The 18,521-nt window shown below is 52.7% G+C and overlaps 1 protein-coding gene across 1 annotated transcript; it reads left to right on the forward strand.

Annotated features, from left to right (window-relative positions):
• Positions 1–4,797: 4,797 nt before the first annotated feature.
• MLEC (malectin) lies at positions 4,798–11,710 on the forward strand. The gene is made up of 5 exons (XM_027881961.1): positions 4,798–5,020; positions 8,235–8,413; positions 9,759–9,935; positions 10,093–10,150; positions 11,340–11,710. Exons 1-5 carry the CDS (start codon positions 4,816–4,818, stop codon positions 11,567–11,569), a joined length of 849 nt encoding a protein of 282 aa, XP_027737762.1. The 5' UTR covers positions 4,798–4,815; the 3' UTR covers positions 11,570–11,710.
• Positions 11,711–18,521: the final 6,811 nt, after the last annotated feature.

Below are 18,521 nucleotides of genomic sequence, written 5' to 3' on the forward strand. Positions count from 1 at the left end.
GTGAGAGCCTCTGTGGTACCATGGCAAAGGAGCAATGGGAGAGAAGCCTCAGAAGGGAGCGGGTTGGGAGTGGGACAGGCAGCAATAGCCACCCCCTGGCACTTTCAGACCATTTCAAACACAACTGTGAGCACATGTACAGTGGGGACGTGCTGCCCTATCTGCAGTGGTGACCACAACAGCAGCCTCCAGGCCCTACCAGCTGCTTCCAGACACATCAGGTGCTTACCCTCCTTCCCCTTTCCCCATGACGCTCCCAACCTACCACTCCCTTCCCCTACTCTACCAGACCTATAGCTGTCCCCTTTCTCTATGCTGAGGCTCGCTCACAAGTTGCCAGCATTGCTCTGTTTTCCTCAGTGTGACTGGGACCTGTTTCCTCTGTGTCTCTTTAATCCAGCTGGAAGGTTAAGGACTAATATCTTCCTGCTTCCTCCATCTCAGATCTTTCACTTCCCAGGTTCTCTTTCAAATTCTTGGGGTCCACAAATCCCTATCCCAAAGGAGAATTTTCTCTTCTGTCTTTCTGTTGCTGTGCCAACCAGCATAGCTGCAGAGATGACTGATATCCCAGAATGGAAAAACTGTGTTTCCTCCTGTATTTGTGTGTGTGTGTGTGTACTTGTGTTTGCACAGCTGTGTGCACTGGGAAAAGTTTGCGTGTGTGCAGGTAAAAGCCAGGAGTGCGGGTGGGCACCTGGGAGTGCAGCAGCAGAAGAGTTTGTGTGCAAGTGGGTGTATATGCAAACTATGTGTGTGTATCTATGGAGCTGGTCCCAGCTTAGAAATGTGTGTGTGAGCCAAGAAACTGGAAAGTGGATATTTACAGATCTCTACATTTACTGGCACAGCAGCTGTATTGTGATTAGGAGGTGAGGGTGATAAATGGGACAGAGTCCTTGTAAGTTATAAATGTGCTTAGGGTAACAGTGGGGAGGCAGAGACCTGTGCAGGCCGGTGTCTGCCAAAGGGACTGCTGCTCCCCAACCGTGCTTCACTTACACTGGAGACTGTTGAGGAAGGAGCTGCTTGTGCATGCAGAGCAGGAGGACGGCTGTGCTGCAGGGCTGTGCCTGCCCCTGGGGACCAGTGACAGCTCAGGGCACATGGTTTGTGCCACAGCCAGCATGCACAAGCCCAGTGGGCAATCAGAGGCCACCAATGTGGTGGCTGCCTCTGCCTGCTCCTTCCCAGACTCTGCTCTGACCAGACATGTCTTTTGCCCACAGAGTCAGATGGCAGGACACAATCGTAATTTATTTAAATTGGTAAGCCCATTTCTAGAAGCTGCACTCACCCACAGTGCAGCATCACAGTGGGTGGGGATGTTCTCTGCAAACTACAGCCATTTTCACTCAAGCAGGTGTTTGCACCGTGGCAGAGCTGTGCTTCTTTTCCAGACACCAACACCAGGGGAAGCGTAGCTGCAGGACACCTTTGTGTCATTGCAGAGGCAGTCCTGGAGTCACAGCTACTTCTGAGGAAAGCTGAGTCTGCCAAATCATCTGCAGCTTTGTTCTGCAGGTCTCACCATGATACAGTGAACAGGTCAGACAGGGCAGGTCTCAAAAGCCTTCATATATTTTTCTCCCAGCAGAAACTCTTGCTGCCAACCTGACTTTACTTTCACAACAAACCCCAAATAATCCCAGAGAGTTTTACTATTTTCTTGTGCAGACAGGGGCAGAGATTAAAGCTCCAATCTAAATAATCTAATTCCAGAGATAATCCTTTCACTCTCATCTCCAGTTTGGTACCAGGGAGGCTTCCAGAGAGCTCCACATGGCAAGGCACAGCCAGTCCCCTCTGGGCACCTGAGCCCTGTAGCTCCATACTGTTCACGAGGTGGTCCAAGCAGCGGGGCTGGCTTACGATGACTTCTTAGATGCCTCATTAGCCAGGAGGTCTGCTACTGACACACACGTCTCTGTTGCTCCTTTTGGACATCCCAAATCCTGATCCCATTTTACAGCAGGAAATGGCTGATACCCAAAACCTGTGCCCTACGTCGCTTGTGAACGATCAGGGCTGTAGGTAGACCAGGCAGGACTGATCTGATGACTGAGTCATTGTGGCACAGCTGCCAGGGGACAGGGAGAGATCAAGGGATTGAGAAGACGACCCTGAGCCTTTCACTTGTAGGTTACTGGTGTAAATCCAGCCTGTATCAAGGGACTGACTGATGGCTCAGTGGATTAGTAACAGAATAGAGCCTTTGACATCTGGGGCACAAGCTGGCATCAAGTTGCTGGTGCCGGCAAGTATCGATTTGGGGCAGCAGTGTAGGACATCACGGGCACAGGCCACACGGCATGCCTGCTGTCCTCTGCCAGGGACCGTGGCCAGCCCATGATCCAGGGCTCCTGCCCCTGGATGAGCACAGTCACTGTCCCTGCTCATTGACTGCTGCTCAGTTAATCCCTCTTGCTTCATGATAGGCTGCTGATTCTTGGGAAATGATCACCCAGGCTAGTTACTGGAAGATGCTCTTCCCAGAGAGGCAGAGGAGGTATTGCAATGCTCAGTGCCTTGCCCTCTCAAAAGGCTGAGTCCTCGGATGGAGGAGAAAGAGAGGAGTTTTCCCCTCTGTTCAAGGAGAGCAACTCTTCCTTTTCAAGGTACCTCTTCTCTTTTCAAGGAAATGTTGCTCATATTTGCCTGTGAGCTCCCTGTGAATCTCCCTTCAGCTGAGGGATCTGTCTTGGTCATACCTAAACGTTATCTAGTAAATCCCTTCATGTCAGAATTCCTGCTGATGGGCACCTTGTGTCTGGGGTAAGCAGTTTGGTGGTGGGTTTGCAATGACACCCCAGTCGCCGGCTGCACGGTGCCATTTTGTGTGTGTGTGTGTGAGACCCCTGAAAGCTCTGCTGAACTGGAGGGCAATGGGGCCACCTGCCTCAGCCCACCTGGGCCACACAGGGCACTCAGTGGGACTCCTGCTGCCCTGGAGGGTTTCAGGACTGGAAATACAAGGATTCAAACCCTTTGCTGTCTGTAACCTGTGCCCCAGCCACCCCTCCGCCTGCTGATGATTTACTCCATCCCTCTTCCCACCTCACTTTCATGGCTCGTGGCAGTCACCTGGTGACACACAAAGTGTTTATGTGCTTTGAAGTTGTGCTCCTGACCCGAGCACATCGCAGTTTAAGCTGGGAGATTAGAGAGGATCGTCTGTAATCAGTACAAATGAGCTCTAACAAGGCCTCCCTCGGCCTCGCCAACTGGACAGCATTGTCCTGGCCACGGCTGCCTGCACTCCTTTGGTAATGGAACTTGGGGGACACCCAACAGGTCACAAACACAGCAGGGATACGGCAGATTAGCCTGGATTTTATCAGATGCTGCCAGGGATGGGGTCTGTAGCACTGAGATGATTTGCCAGGAACCAGTGTGAGGCGGCTGAATCTGGAGAGGTGCTAAGCGTGCGCGTTTCACTCTACTTTTCTGGATGCGGTTTCCTAAGGCACCTTGTCGCTTCAGGAACCCCTTCCTGGCTGCAGTGCTGGCATGGGAGCACAGCAGTGCCATGTCTGCCCTGGTCTAGTTATATCACAAGACCAAGAGCTGATGTGACAGCAGCAGTAACATGTTCTAGGGCACACTCTGGCCTGGGGAGAATAGGCTGGGGAGCAGGGGTAGGTGGTTACTCCCCCCAAACAGTTCACTTCTCCAAGGCTGTGCCTGGTTAAGAGGCCCCCAAGCGCATTACAAAAGCAACAAACTCATTTAATTCTCAGTCTGCAGCACCAAGTCTTTATTTCCAAAAGTAAATGCTTTGTAGCAGACTCTAATTAATAAAACATCACTGGGACTCAGGAGCAGCCGCTGCTAATGCAGCCGGTGCCTGGAGCACAGCCCCGAGGCCTGACCGGTGTCTGACGCCTCGAGGAGCACCGCGATCAGACAGGAGGGCAACCACAGATGCGAACGTTGCGTTATTTGCTCCCCCGCCGTGTAGGGGCTGAGTTTCGTTCAGCCTCCATCTGGGATGTCTCACTCCAGCCCTCCTAAGATAAGACCTTGCCAGGGGCCTCCAGAAAAAAACCACGATCTAACATTCTCCTATAAAGCGCAGCTCAGGGAGCAGCCCCGCTGGCCGTGTCACGGTCACCTCCTTTCCTTCTCATGCAAGTTATTGCAGTCCAAGGCCGCCTGGCTCCTTACCGGGCGGGCGGCAGCTGCCTTCCCCCATCCTCTGTGGCAGGGCCGAACGGGAGAGCCGGCGCGTTCTGCCGGGGCCGCGGACCAGGCCCGGGGGCTGCTGTTCAGAGCGCAGCGGGAACGGAGCTCCCGGGACGCGGCGGCGGTACTCCCTCTGACCCGCTCCGCTCCCGGCCCCTTCCCCGATCGCTCCGGGCCCGCTCAGCGCCGCCCGTTGCCCCGGCAACCCGCCGGCCGCGCTTCCCCGCTCCGCCGCGCTGGAGTCCCGCGATTGGCGGCGAGGAGGGGCGGGCTCTGCCCTGGCGGCGGGCGCTCGGGGCAGCTCGCCGGGCTGTTCCTGCTGCTCTCTCCCGCTCCGTTCTGCGGAGCCGGTTCCCCCTCATTCCCGCCCCGTGCCCCCGGCCCGCAGGGACCCGCTCCCGCCGCCAGCCCCGCGCCGCTCAGCCCGGCCCGCCCACCGCCACCGCCCATTGGCCCGCCGCCTTATGAATATGTAAATACACAGCGGCGGCCGCCCAATGGGGGGCGGGCAGTTATTTAATATTCTCGGTGCAGCGCGGGCATTGGCTGGTGCGTGCCCCGCCCCGGCAGCGGGACAGGCCGCCCCCTGTCGGCGGCAGGAAGGGGCGGGCGCGGCGCTGGGAGCGCGACATGGTGGGCGCCGGTGTGCGCGGGGCGCCGCTGCTGCCGCCCGGGCTGCTGTTGCTGCTGCCGCCGCTGCTGCTGCTGCTGCGGGGCGCGGCGGGCGGCATCGCCGACAGCGTCGTCTGGGCCGTCAACGCGGGCGGCGATGCCCACGTGGACGTGAACGGCATCCACTTCCGCAAGGACCCGCTCGAGGGCCGCGTGGGCCGAGGTGAGGGCGGGGGAACGCGCCGGGGGCGCGAGGGGGTTGCCGGCGGGGCTCTCCGCGGGGTCCCGCTCCGCCGGCGCGGTGTGGTCCCGCCGTGCCAGCGGGGTGCGGGACCCGCGTGCTGCCGGCCCGCGGCGGAGCGGGGGGTGTTCCCGCAGCGCGGCGGGGGCTCCGCTCCTGCGGCCGCCCGGGGACGGCGGGGGCCCGCGGGGAGCGCCCGCACTTGTCACCCGCGGGACTGCGGCCACCCCAGTCCTCCCGCCGGGCCCAGCCGGGGCCGCATCCCCCGTCCCCGCGGGGCCGGGCCCCCGGAGGCGGCGGGATGAGCCTTGCGGGATGAGCCCTGCGGGATGGTGTCCGCAGGCTGCGGGGTTGTGTAATGCCGTGGGGGGAATTGGCTCCGCGTGGGCTTGGAGTGGGATTTCGGCTGGAAAGGCTGCCAGCCTGGCCGCGTGCGGCCGCCGGGATCCTTCTTTCTCCCATTTTTCACTGAACAGCCCGGGTTCCTCAGCAGGACCTGCCGGTTCGCAGCCAGCCCGCAGCAAGCACCTTGCAGTGAGAACACGCTTTGCCCACCCTCCGCAGCCGGGTCCGGATCGCTGGCGGTGCGGGCTGGTGGTTGCAGCGTTCTGGTCCTGCTGGGCCCGGGTAGGGGGAAGGTGCAGTTATCTGGTCTGCTCCACGCCCCAGTCCTGGCAGGGTGTTCAAGGGCAGGGATACAAGCAAAGGTGGAGGCAGATGGGATATCATCAGCTGCTCTAGCTACTGATCAGTGAAATATTCACTCTGCCAGTTAGGACAGGATGTAGAAGTGATACTGCACTTGGGTTACTTTTTCTTACTTCCTTTGAAACCACTCCAGTTGTATAATCTTGCATGTTTCTGATAATCGGTGCACCAAAACCTAGTTGATTCACTTACATATAAAAAGTTAGCTGCGCTGAGCTGCTCTGCAGTCATTTTCGGGTGGAGTGTGGAGAAAATGTTGACTTTTGAGTCTAACCTTTTTCCATTAGGATGGTGAGGATTTTCCTGTGATATATGGCTGGAGCTGCCTTGCTTACCCTGCATGAGTGCTGTCCCAAATGGAGAGCCTTTTGGGCCTAGTGGATACAGGGGAGGTTACATCTAAGTTCTAATATGGTTTGTCTTTCGCAGTCACGGAAGCTGGCACCGTAGTTGCACAATGTGCCCTAACTGCTGTAGGTCAGCTTCCCTTCATAAACTTCTCACATGTGTGACTTGAATGTCCTTGTGGACTGGAACAACTTATTTCTGAGTTGAGGAGAAAGAAGGGGTTTTTCTCAAGCACATTGTGACATGTTCTTCCTCTTGGGAAAGCCTGTGGTGTCTCCTCTGCACAGCAGGCTGGTGCAGTAATTCTGCTTCAGCCGGTGGTGCCAGGCACAGTGAAGACTTTACCCCTTTGAGCTCTCAGCTGCATTTCCCTCAATGGCTTTTTATTGCACCATTGTTCGTTTGCTCTGGATCCCTCTGTGTTGATAGGCATGTAATGGCTTCAGCAGAAATATATGGCTGACTGGGAGGAAATGACCTAGGGATAGTAATTCTGGGCTGTCCTGCCTCTGGGCAAATTAAAACCTTTTTTTTTTTTTTCCAGGCTCAGTTCAGCCGCTGTGCCCTGAAGGACTGAATGTGCTGATGGCAATTATGGAATTAGGCAGGTGCCAGGCGTAGTTGAGTTACAGCTTGATGGGCACTGCTTGCTCCCGGTGAGCACCCAGCCTGCTGTAAAACCCAGCTCGCCTCCACAGCTCTGTCAGCAGGGCTCTGACACGCAGGTGACAGGTCTTCCTCTCCAGTTACCTTCTTGGCTATTAAAGGACTTGCTTCCGGTGCAAGCTTTCCTCTAATAGAAACTGACTTCTCTGGAGTCCTTGGTTTGCTGTCACTGTAATCTGTAGCTGGCCAGAAATACCTGTGTGGGAGGACAGGTTAAACTTTTCACCCTCTGTATTTCTGGTGATTAGAGTGTTCGGTCCTTGCGCCCAGGTTTGAGGGGTAAAGAGAAGCGGACGATCGCCTGAACAGCTCTGTGTGAAACAGGAGACTGAGAACTGGCATTAATTTCCCCTCACTCGTTTGCATTGGCTCCGTCTTTGGCAACGTGCTCTGGGTTAGTAGTTCTCGCTTTGTCTTGGCCAGTGCAGTGTCTGTTCCCATGGAAATGGGGGTGGAAGTGGTTAGTGTCAGCAGAGAACTTCGTCTGGATCAACTTCTCCTGCCTCAGGTGCCAGTGGGCAGATGGTGTCCACAGTCTTCCCTCCTGCCCCTGCTTCGCTGGGGAGTCACTGGGTTTGCAGATCTGGAGGCATTGCATCAGTTTGCATTTGTACAGTAACCCTGACACAATAAAATGCCAAGTTGAGTTAAAGTCTTCTGGGGGCTGCTCTAGACGTGGTGAAACAATGAGTGAGAAGAGGCAAATTTTATGGTTTCTGTTATTTTGTCAGTTATTGTCCTGCTTAGGAATGTTGTTTGTGCCCTTCTTGGGGGGCTGTTCAGGTGGCTGCAGACAGCACCCATTTCAGCTGGGTGGCTCTGAGAACAGCAGCTGATGGAGCTCTTGGTGCTCTTGAAACCCTTGTGTATCTTGCTTCCTTCTTCCTGTGTTCAGGCTGACAGTATTGTGGGGCTGTGATGAGAAGAAAGGGTGTTGTAACATGCCTAATGCTTTTCACACTTCTTCCATCCCCTAGGTTTTCACTTGAGGAGGATGAGTCTCTAAAACCTGATGCCATCAACTGCTCCCTCCAAATCTGTTGTATCAATGAGTCAAGTCAGTCCTGTGCCCCCTGTTTTTGTTTTCTACTCAGAGTTTGGGATTTGAGAACACCATAAAAATATTCTAGGTGTTTTTCCTCTTAGGAACAAGAGCCAACGGCCAAGTCCTTTGGTTTTGTGCACTGTCTGTGAAACAGGCTCTTCTTTCTGAAATGGTGCAAGTGAGTTTACTTTGTCTGGACTGCAGCAGGTCCAGATCTGTTTTCCTATGGGGCTGGTGTTCCAGGGCTTTGGCTCCCTCTGCTTCTGCTCCAGTAGTGCCGCCATCTGGTCAGAGCAAGGAGGGGAGGCAGGTCTGTCAAGGATGCAAGTGCCACTTGTAGACTTAAGCACTTCAAGAGTATATAAGGTGTCTCTACCATGTGCCTCAGAAAATAACCCCTCCTTTCACTCTTTTGTGCTTGAAACCCAGCTTCTGACTATGGGATGAAGCTGCCAATCCTGCGGTCCAACGCAGAAGACCAGATTCTGTACCAGACCGAGCGCTACAACGAGGAAACCTTTGGCTATGAAGTTCCCATCAAAGAGGAGGGTGACTATGTGCTGGTGCTGAAGTTTGCAGAGGTCTACTTTGCACAGTCTCAACAGAAGGTAAGCAACAGCTCCTGTGTGTCTCTGATGTGAGTTCCTGGCTATGGCTGTGTGCGCTCAGGTTGCCTCTGCTGCTTTGCATGCTGGGGGAAGGAGTGAAGTAAGGCATTGATGGTTAACTTAGATCCTAGAGATCCTAGAGCTCTCAGGGGCTGTGAAACTTTAGAGCTCTCCGCTATGTTCCAGCTATACAGTCAGACTGGAAAACTGCATTTCAAAGCATTCAAAAAACCATGTCCAACTAAACATAACTAGCAATAGAGTTTCACGACCTGTTTAAGCTGTGCTGGCTTTGAAGAGGTTTTTTGTCTTTTTCCTGAACACTTGTTCCTAGCGTGACAGCACGGTTGTGTTGGAGGAAGTATTGCACAGATTGAAGCAGGGAGGTGATCTGGAACCTACTCAAAACAATTTTTACGAATGAAATAAGACTTGATACTGGTTCAGTCTGATCCTGAAAGCACAGAATTAAATTCACCCTCTTTATTGCTCTTGTCCACTTTTGAAATACCCCGTGTACAGAGGTGGAAGCAGAAGCACAGAGAAGTCAAAGCCCTGTGATAAATTGGGGTAGGAGTGGTTTGTGTAATAGCCCGTCTTTCCCCTGACTCCATCAGCTTCTTTAGAGCTGATCTCTTTAAGCACTGTGCTGCCTTCCTGCCAGAGAGGTATTTCAGGGAACAGAACTGGTGGGGCTGGCTTACAGAACGGATGCAAAAAGCAGCCTCAGATTAAACTGAAGGGCTGAGGCATCTTTGGTTCCTCTTCCTTGATGTGGTTCTGCTGGGATTCCCCAGGTGCTGAGTGAAGTTTGAGTCATTGCAGCCCTGAGGAGGACTTTCACTATGAATTCACAGATGTGGTTAGCAGTTAAACATTTTACCTCCTTCAAACCCTGTGTTCTTCACCAGCTTGTTTCCTCTTCTCTGTTCTGCTGCAGGCTGTTAGTTAGAAATGGCTTCACTCCCTAGGGTGTGGTGTGCCACAGCCACCCCGGGGTGGTAGGAGCGGGTCCTCAGACAGGAGGTGGAAAGAAAGTTGTGAAAGAAAAGCATGAATAAACCAGAAAAAAATTGTTCTGTCCTCAGTTCAGAACAGCAGATGTAGGGGGTATTTTAAAAGGAGGAAGCAGGTTTCAGGGTGTTTGAAAGCAATGTTAATGCTTCAGTGTCTCTACCTGCCTGCTTTGGGCTCCGAATCCTTCCCAAGGGAGTGGGGCAGTGCATATTACAATGCTTTCAGGTCCTGGGTGCATAACAAACAGAGACCTTTCCCGTTCTGTTCCAGTTTCAGCTGTCACGTGCTCGAATCTTTCTGACTCTCTGTCATTTCTTTCACCCTGAAGGTATTTGATGTTCGCTTGAATGGCCACGTGGTGGTGAAAGACTTGGACATTTTTGACAGAGTTGGACACAGCACAGCTCACGATGAGATCATTCCCATGAGTATCAAAAAGGGGAAACTGAGTGTCCAGGGGGAGGTTTCCACGTTCACAGGGAAGCTCCACATTGAGTTTGTAAAGGTAATAACGCTTTCCAGGGCAGAGCCCTGATCTTCCCTTTCCCCTTGTTCCCCAGCTGTGTGGTGCAGCTGTGTGCTGGAGGAGAGATGGTGGCAGGTGGGGAGACCATCCCTTGCCTCAGAGCCGCAGCACTGACTGCTGCCTTTGCTTTCTCTAGGGCTACTATGACAATCCAAAAATCTGTGCCCTATACATCCTGCAAGGAACAGTGGAAGGTAAGCACAGTTTTCAAGCCAGAAGGCTCTTCCCCCTTGGAGAGCAGCCTGTTGCTTCTCAGACTATGAGATCATAGCTCTTGCTGACCCACATCTGCCAAAATTGTTTCTCTCTCAGCGAGTTCCCACAGAGTGCAGTTGCGGAGTGAAATAGGTGTGTAATGTCCTCGTTCTTCTCGAAGTCACAAATTGTGTCATTTTGGAACGAGAAAAATCAGTTTGTTTTGGAACTTCCTGTATATGGGGAAGAGAAGGGAACACATCTGGTCAGTCTCAGCTTATAGCTGCAGATACATTCCCTCTGGCGTTGGATGTCAGCAGCAGCCCTGCAGACAAGTCATTTACAGAGTTCTTTTAGCTAGTAGTTAAGTGTTTCTTACCTGGAGCTTTGTTTTGCCTTCTCAGCTCGAGAACAAGGCAGTGTTTTCTTTCCAGGTATCAGATCCTCTGGATAGCAGTGGGGAGAGCTAGAAAAGTTCTCGTTCTTCCATCACCCTCTTTGTAAGTGTGCTGGACTGGGAGCCCCTCTGGCTCCCGAACAGGGGGCGTTTAGGACCCCTCTCACCAAACCATCACTTTGCTTTACTGTTAATCAGAGATTTCCAGGTGCTGCTGAAGGTTTGGTGAGAACCTTGTGGCCAGGTGGCACTTTGCTGTGTGGGGGACCTGCAGTTCAGGCCCTAAGGTCAGAGGGCTGGATCTGAGTGGGGTAGGAACATGTTGCTCTGGTAGCTCTGGGGTTGGGGGGTGCGATGATGTGGGGTAGGACTGTTCATGGAAAGGGTTTCCCATTTCCTGTTTGCACCTGTATCTGCTGGTCCTGCAGGCAGCAGATGCTTGTTCTTGCTTTTTCCCTGAGCAGCAGCAGTATCTGACTGTGTGCTCTAAGTGTGCTTTTGTGCATTAACTTCTGTGTGACACCGGGATGGGGTGGAAGGATGTAGTTTTTTTTGCAGACTGGCTCTTTGGATGCTCTTACCTCATGGAAGAAAGAAACAGTGGTGTTATCCTCTGTGAGGGAGGATGTTCCTGTCTTCTGGGGTGTTCTGGTTGTGGTTTCAGTGTGGTATCAGGTGTCCTCTTGTCTGACCATTCGTGTTGGATCAGGGAGAGGGGAAGGAAGGGAGTGTCTCCAGTGATCTCCCAGTTCACATCCTGCCTCACTGCAACCTTTTGTCTTGTCCAACAGATGTCCCAAAGCTGCAGCCGCACCCCGGTCTGGAGAAAAAAGAGGAGGATGATGACGAAGATGAGTATGACGATGGCTCCAGTGTCAAAAAACAGGCAAATAAGAACCGGGTTCAGTCAGGCCCACGCACACCAAACCCCTATGCCTCGGACAACAGCAGCCTCATGTTTCCTATACTGGTGGCCTTTGGTGTCTTCATTCCTACCCTCTTCTGCCTCTGCCGGTTGTGAGAGCAGGCCCCACAGTGCATCAGCCCAGGGGCTGGGAGGGAAGGAGTTGGACCAAACACGGTTGCTTTCAATTTCTCCATATTGTTCATAATTTAAGGAAAAAAAAAAAGAAAAAAAAGGTGATTCATTTGGAATGAATAGCAATGAATAGCAGGTCCAGGTAAGAGGGAGCTTACCTTCCCCCTGCCAGCAAGCAGCACGGCCCTCGCCTTCCCCTTCGCACCATGTGCAGGCTCCAATTCTCCCTGGGGCATCCAAGAGTGAACTGAGTCCCGGCTGGCTGTGTGTTGAGCTGCTGAAAGCCGATGCTACCAGTCCTGGGCCACTTCCCACACTGAGGGATGGCAATGTGCTGCGAGATCTCTGCCTTTACTGGGTGGAATACGGTTCCTTAATCAGGGAAGCAGCTCTTAAAACAAGGCCTGGGCACACGTCCAGGAGCGTGGAAGTGTTGTGGTGCTGTTGGGTGTCAAACGACTATGAAGGACAGAGCCTGGCACAATGTATGGTACTCGCCTGCCTGAAGATCCCAAGACTCCAGCTCTCCGCCCAGCCTCCGTGGAGACAGTCCCCTCCAAGGACTGCGAGCTGCACCAGGAGCAGAGAGATTTATCAGGCCTGATTTGCTGCACCAGTTGGGAGAGATTTTCCTAGTTTGGCAGTTGCAATGTTTGTTCCATCGCAGAGGGATTCTGCTGTAGCCTGTGAGAGGCTGACGTTGTTGGCGTCTGATCAGATGCACTTGTTTTCTGTATTGATTATTGATTATGGCTTTTGTTTCCTTTAATATCCTTTTATTTTCGAAGGTTTTGTTTCAAGCCCAGTTCCTTATTTTGCCCTTTCTAGCAAGCGACCTCTCCTTTGGAAGAAGCTGAAAATCAGATGACCTAGAGAGGAACCTGGTCAGGGACTTAATCCTTGACCTTCCTACGGGTTAGCTCCCTTCTCTATGACTCTGAACAACCTGTGCTGTAGGACAGAGCAGAGCAACCTGGTGGATGCTCCCTGTGTAGGGATCAGGCCTCCCTGCAGCAGGGAGAAGTGGAGCCTGGTCAGTGTTTACAATGAGCTTGGCCTTGTGCATATCCAGGCAGTGTAGCAAAGGGGCAGATGTCCAGCATTTCAGTCCTGGAGAGCAAGGTGGTTTGTTGCCATCCAGAGATCTAAAAGTGAGCAGAACACTGGAGAAAAGGTCACCTGCTTTCCCCAGGGATATTCCTGCAAGAGGCTTTTGTTTCCACATGCAGAGCCTGTGCCTGCCTGACAGAGGCTGAGCAAAGTGAAAGCTGCTGCCGCTCCTGCTGATCCAGAGCTGCAGGCCCTGAGGAGCTGCCTTCCCATGGTTTTGGCCTCCAACATCTTGAGCATTTCTGGCTGGCAGGAGGGAGATGTTCTGGGCTGGAACGGGATCTGTCCCAGGCAGGATTGGGTCCTTGTGGGTCAGCTCGGATGCTGCAGAGCTCACAGAACGCTTTACCTCACGCTCTCTCCATTGTCCTCAGAAGTGTTCTGTCTTTCCCCGGAGCAGTGGCACTGAGCAGTGACCTCCATGCTGCTCTGCCTCTCTGGGCCTGTGTTTTCCCAGCAATTGTTCCTGGGTTTGATCCCCTGCAGTGGCTCAGCCTTTGTTTGAGCTGAGCAGGGTCAGCCGAATTGCGTTATTGCTAGAAAGGGACCTGGAGGAGCAGCCTTTTCTGTTCTGCTGGGCCCAGGCAGCTGAAGCCTTCGCTTCCTCCTCACCCTCAAGCTGTGATAGGAGCTGTCAGCTCAGGGCTTCAGGCTGGGAGCTGGGGGAGGTGACAAAGCGCTGCCCTCTGCATCAGTGCCACTGAACCTCTTCTGATCACACGCATCACTGCTATAGGCCTGACACTAATTCTGTCTCTCTGAGCTGAAAAGCAAGCAGGACCTTAATTATCTTCTCTCCAACTGCATAAATGTCTACAGCCAGTTTGGGCGAATCAAGAGTCCCTGCCCCAGTAAGAGGGGAAGGCAGGCTTTAAGGAGAGCAAATCTTAAAGAACAAACCTTAGGATGAAAAGGTGGTAAGCTTGAAGTGTTCTGCTTCATCTTCTAGCTGCTGTTAAAATCCTAATACTTATAAAACTCATAAAATACAAGCTCTGTTTTGTTCGGTGACAGCGCCTGCAGGGATTCTCCAGCATTTTTGGGATGCTCTAACTGGAGCACAGAGACATTTAGATCTTTATCAGTTTTGAGAAGCATGAACTGCGCTGATTTGTTAAGCAAAGAACCCGGAGTTGAAAAAAGGCGTCTCTGTAAGGAGCTGCTCTCCTCCAGGCCTTTTGGGTTGCGTTTTATTTGAACATCCTTGCAGTAAGGAATCACTCTTCTTGTGGCTCAGCCAGTAATCTCTGCACCTTGCCTGGCATGGGAAAGGGGGTGTGCATTTAAATGTGCAAAAGTTGGAGACAAGTCTTCTAGGGTAGTTTATCCCAGCCTTTCCCGGCAGCCAGGGCATCCATTTGGTGCCATCGGCTGCCCCAAGGCAGAGCTGTGCAGTGTGATGTTGTGTTCCAGTTGCTCAGTTTAAATGAATCTGTCTTATTTGAATAAGAATAGGGAGGAGGAATAGTTCATGGCTTCAATTTAGTTGTTTTGACTCTGGTTTTATGCATCTTTGTCACTACAAAGCTGGTGTCTGGGTGGTTCCTGACCCTGTTAAGGTGCTGTGAGCGGTTTCCTTGTTGATCCATCCCCTCCTGGCAGGTTTGCCTTGAAGGAACCTTCAAACAAGGCGTGTTTGGAGCACAGAGGGTGGTAGAGGGTGGCCAGTGGGCACCTTGCTGGGAATGGTGTACTCTGGCTCCCCTCGCCATCTCTGTCTAGTATCTGCAAGCCAGATAAATGGGTCCTGAGCATGGAAAGAAAAAGTTTGGGCTGTCTGTAGCTTTCCAGAATGGGTGTTTGAGGGAATATCCAAGACGCTGTTTAAATGAGGCAGGTTAGGGACAAGCCTGTTTGAGCTGATTCTCCCACCAGCAGCAGGCACGTGGAGCTCAGCAGTGTGGGGAGCTGGGTCAGAACAGACCTGGCTTGATTCATGTTGTATAGAGAGGGGCAGATAAGGCAGTTTTAATAAAGCTTCCACTTAAAGGGCAAATGACACCTTTGATCATGTTTGGGGCCTGGATGCAGTCTCAGCGTGGTGGTTTCAAAGCCTTTTTTAATTGCCCCATCAGCCCCTCCTTTAAGCCAGGACCTTTTCCCTTTCTGTGTGTGTAATTAAACATCTCTGACCCTTTTGAGTGTCCCAGGTGGCAGTGAGCAGAAACCCAAATGAATTCCCTTCTCTTTTTGGTGCCTTTGTCTCAGGCTTTGAATAAAAGTCTATTTGAAGGAGCTTCTTTTTTTTTTTAAGGAGCTTCTGAGTTTTTTCTTTTTCCCCAAGGGACAGACGTTCCCTGCCCTTGAGATCAGCTGGGGTCTGTCTCCCTGTCCCTGGATGCCACCTCTGGAGGTCACAGCTGAAGCAGAGAACTGTGAGCGATTATCTTTGTTTCCAGCCCTTGAGGTCAATGGAAGGAAAGCCTAACAGGGCATAGAAGAACTGGAAGAGCTCCTTCAGGTCCCAGAAATCTCCTGAAGGCAGGATGGAGAACTTGCAGACAGTCTGGTGCCTGTGTGTCTATGCAGTTCAGAGCTGAGTGAGTCATGGCTGGGTCCTGGTTCTTACAGCTTCTGGGTGCAGGGGGAGGCTTGGGGGGTCCTGCGCCCCACATTTACTTTCTGAGGTCTTGCCTTGTGCTCTTCAGGTCTGAACAGAGAGCAGGGACTTGTGCTTTGTCCCTTGGCCTTCCCTAAGTTGAAATGGGATTGCAAGAGCCAGGGAAGTGTCTTGATATGGGAACTCTGGGCTGGACAGGCCTGTTGCTGATAGAAAACAGCAGGAGGAGGGAGAGGACCATCAGAGCAGGTTCAGCCCTTGTTGTGAGACAGATACTGAGCAGCTGCAAAGTACCAAATGTTTCAGGCTCTGTTTGGTGCTCAAATGTGGGAGAGATCCGTCTGCTTCTTGCACTTACAGCGAGGAGGGAAATACCCTTGCTGAGAATCCCAGGGAAATGGGAGCTGGGCCAGCACTGAGCTAATTTACCTACTGGCACTTCTGCATCTCCGCAACAAATGCCAAAGCCTAATACAATTCCAGGATGCCATTTTGCCGTCGGCCTGGTTCCACCAGTCTGTCCTCACCGGCTGGTCCCAAATAGGCTCACACGAGTGTTCTCAAACGGCACAAACACCCCAGGCTGGAGCTGGGAGGGCTCAGAATGGTGAGCGTGACTGGGCCTCCTGTGCTGCAGCTCTGCTTCGTGCTGCCCAGCGGGTCTGGGGCACGTGCACTCACCTTGGATCCAAAGGATTTGTCCCAGGAGTGTAGTAGCATTGGAAGGTGCTGGGCTGGATGGGAGAGGTGAAAGCAGGTCCATGTCTTCCGGGACTCTGGCTTGCTCAGAGTTTATTGCTGTATATTAAATACTATTTTTGAAGATTGAGGGGAAGATGAGGGAGGGGGAGGGATGTGACGATGCTGTCTCCAGTCTGATCAGTGGGATGCTACTGCAGGTTATTGATAGATTTTGATTTTTTTTTCTGTTTTGTTTGTTTCTCAAAAAGTGCTTTATTTAAAAAAAAAAAAAAGAAAAAAATTATCAACAAAATGTGCTTTCCTCCCTCCTAGAAACAGTGCTGGCTGATTACAAAATGTGAATAATCTTTTGGAAACATCAAACGTCTCTGCTAAAGAGTTTGTGTGATGGAGATTTGAAGGCAAGGGGCAAAGTACAGCTTGAACCAGTTTTTAACTGGGGAGAGTGTGAATCCAGGAAATGCAGGATCCCAGCCCTGGAGTTGTTCCCAGTCACATATAAGGGGGATGTGTTTTCCTGGGCTGCCGTGGCTGTTCTGTCACACCATGGCAGTCCCTGTGCTGGGGTGATGGAGCAAAGCAGTGACTGGAAACTTGTTGGCAAGGGAGGGCTTGAATTTTTTGTGGTTTCCTCTGGGGCTTTGTGTCTTCAGAGCTGTTGGTAAAGCAGCCCCAGAGCCTGTGAGAGCAGAAGCAGGATTTGTGCTCGTGGCAGGAGGCAGTAGCCAGGAATGTGAGAGGTGACAGTGGTGTTTTGGGTCCCATCAGTGCAGCACTTTTAGCATTGGCAGATGGTCCCACCACTCCACGGTGTCTGGCTGGGGATGTGTGGAAGTAACCCATACCCTTGGCATTAAGGACACATCACAAACTATGTAAAGCTGCAGGTAAAAGAGTTACCTGTAAAGGCCAAAGCAGCATGGGGAGGGATCCCCATCTGTGTCTGTCACCAGGCTTTTAAAGGAGGATTTTTTTATTTTACTGTCCATTGCTTTTTGTTATAACAACTTGCAGTGACATTTTTTTTTTTAGTTTGTTTTGCAGCGAGCTTGGGCCCTGGGTGAAAAGCACAGATACCTATTTCTGATTGCATCGGCTTTGCAGGGACTAGTTTGGGGGGAAAGGTGGGTGTGGGGGTGGGCTATTTTATTTTTGGTACACGGTAGCAGTTTTATTTTTTAATTTCCCCAGGATGTTTGGTTGAGGGAATGTTCTGAAGTCTACTGTCTGGCAGTTGAACCAGCAGTGTGCTAAAGGAAAATAAACAAAATTATATTGTCACTTGGATGAGATGGTACCTCTTTTCTGGTGGTGGGGGCAGAGGAGCCCCCTCTGGTTTTTACACTCAGAGCCTCTCCCTGACACTGCCTTTGGCATAGCCCTGGTGTTGGCACAGCCCTGGTGTTCTCTTGCCAGTAATTTTGGGCGATTAAGTGCAAGTTGAATGGTACAACATCCTGTTAAAAGTGCTGATGCAGACCTTGTTGCTTCCTGCTCAGGTCAGGAGCACCAGAGATGTAATCTGCCTTTCTGGGGCTTTGCAAGCTGCCCCCATTTCAGCTTGAAACCGCATCAGAGGTGGACAGGAGGGGCTGGAGCTGGAGCAAAGAGAAGGCAGCACCTTTGTGCTCTACGTGCCTGAACTTGGGGTTCAAGGGGCTTTAGCCCCATGCAGAGCAGCTGCTCTTCCAGACAGCCTGGGTGTGTCTTTCCCAGGGCACAGGATGGAGGGACCAACCCCATGCAGTGAGGAGGATTTAGGAGCATTGGCTGGGCAGGCTGTTGTGAAATAGCTTTTGGTTGGCAGTAGGTGTGCTGCTCACATGCAGCAGCAAACATCACTAACCACTGCTCTAAATGTGCTTCTGTTCATCAGGAGTGTGTTCAGTGTTGGCTGGAGACTAAAAAGAGGATGCAGATGTTTCTTGCTCTTACCCCAGTTCCCCAAAGGGCTGGAGATGACTCTTAGCGGCTCTTGTGTGCCTACCGGGGGCTGGTGGGCTGCCCCTCTTTGGGAGGAAATGCATCCTTTCCTCCGTGTGATGCTCCTGTGAGTCACTCCAGGTGGGACCTCCCCAGTCCCTCCCACCAGGCTCAGGACACTCGTCCGGGGTCTGCCACTGTCACCTCCGGTGCGCGCTCACCTGGGGTGGGTGGCAGTGGCACAGTCGGGAGTCTCCTGACCCGGGAGAGCCTTCCAGCGGCACAGGGAGGTGTCACTGCCCCACTCCCCAGGGACGGGGACCGGGGTGTCCCCAGGCCCGGGCAGCAGGGGGATGTCACTCCATGGCTTCCCCGTCCTGACACCGTGCCAGCCCCCCGAAAAGTGCCCTAAACAGACCGTCCCGTAACCACAGCGGGGCTCTCGGGGGACGCGCGCTTTCTGTGAGCATTGGCCGTGCTTTCATCACCGGGGTGATGCCCGGCTCCCCCGGCAGGAGCGGGGCGGGGGCTGGCCGCCGGCAGCGGGGCAGCTGGAGGGGGGCTGGCTTGGTTTGTTTCTTGTGTTTTTCCCCTCAGGTAACTCCCCCTCCCTTCGGGCCCGTCCCGGTGCCGCGGCTC

The sequence above is a fragment of the Empidonax traillii genome, unplaced genomic scaffold (genome assembly GCF_003031625.1).
Source record: "Empidonax traillii isolate 1590-97213 ecotype Southwest subspecies unplaced genomic scaffold, ASM303162v1 scaffold99:size1466351, whole genome shotgun sequence".
NCBI classification, from domain to species: Eukaryota; Metazoa; Chordata; class Aves; order Passeriformes; family Tyrannidae; genus Empidonax; species Empidonax traillii.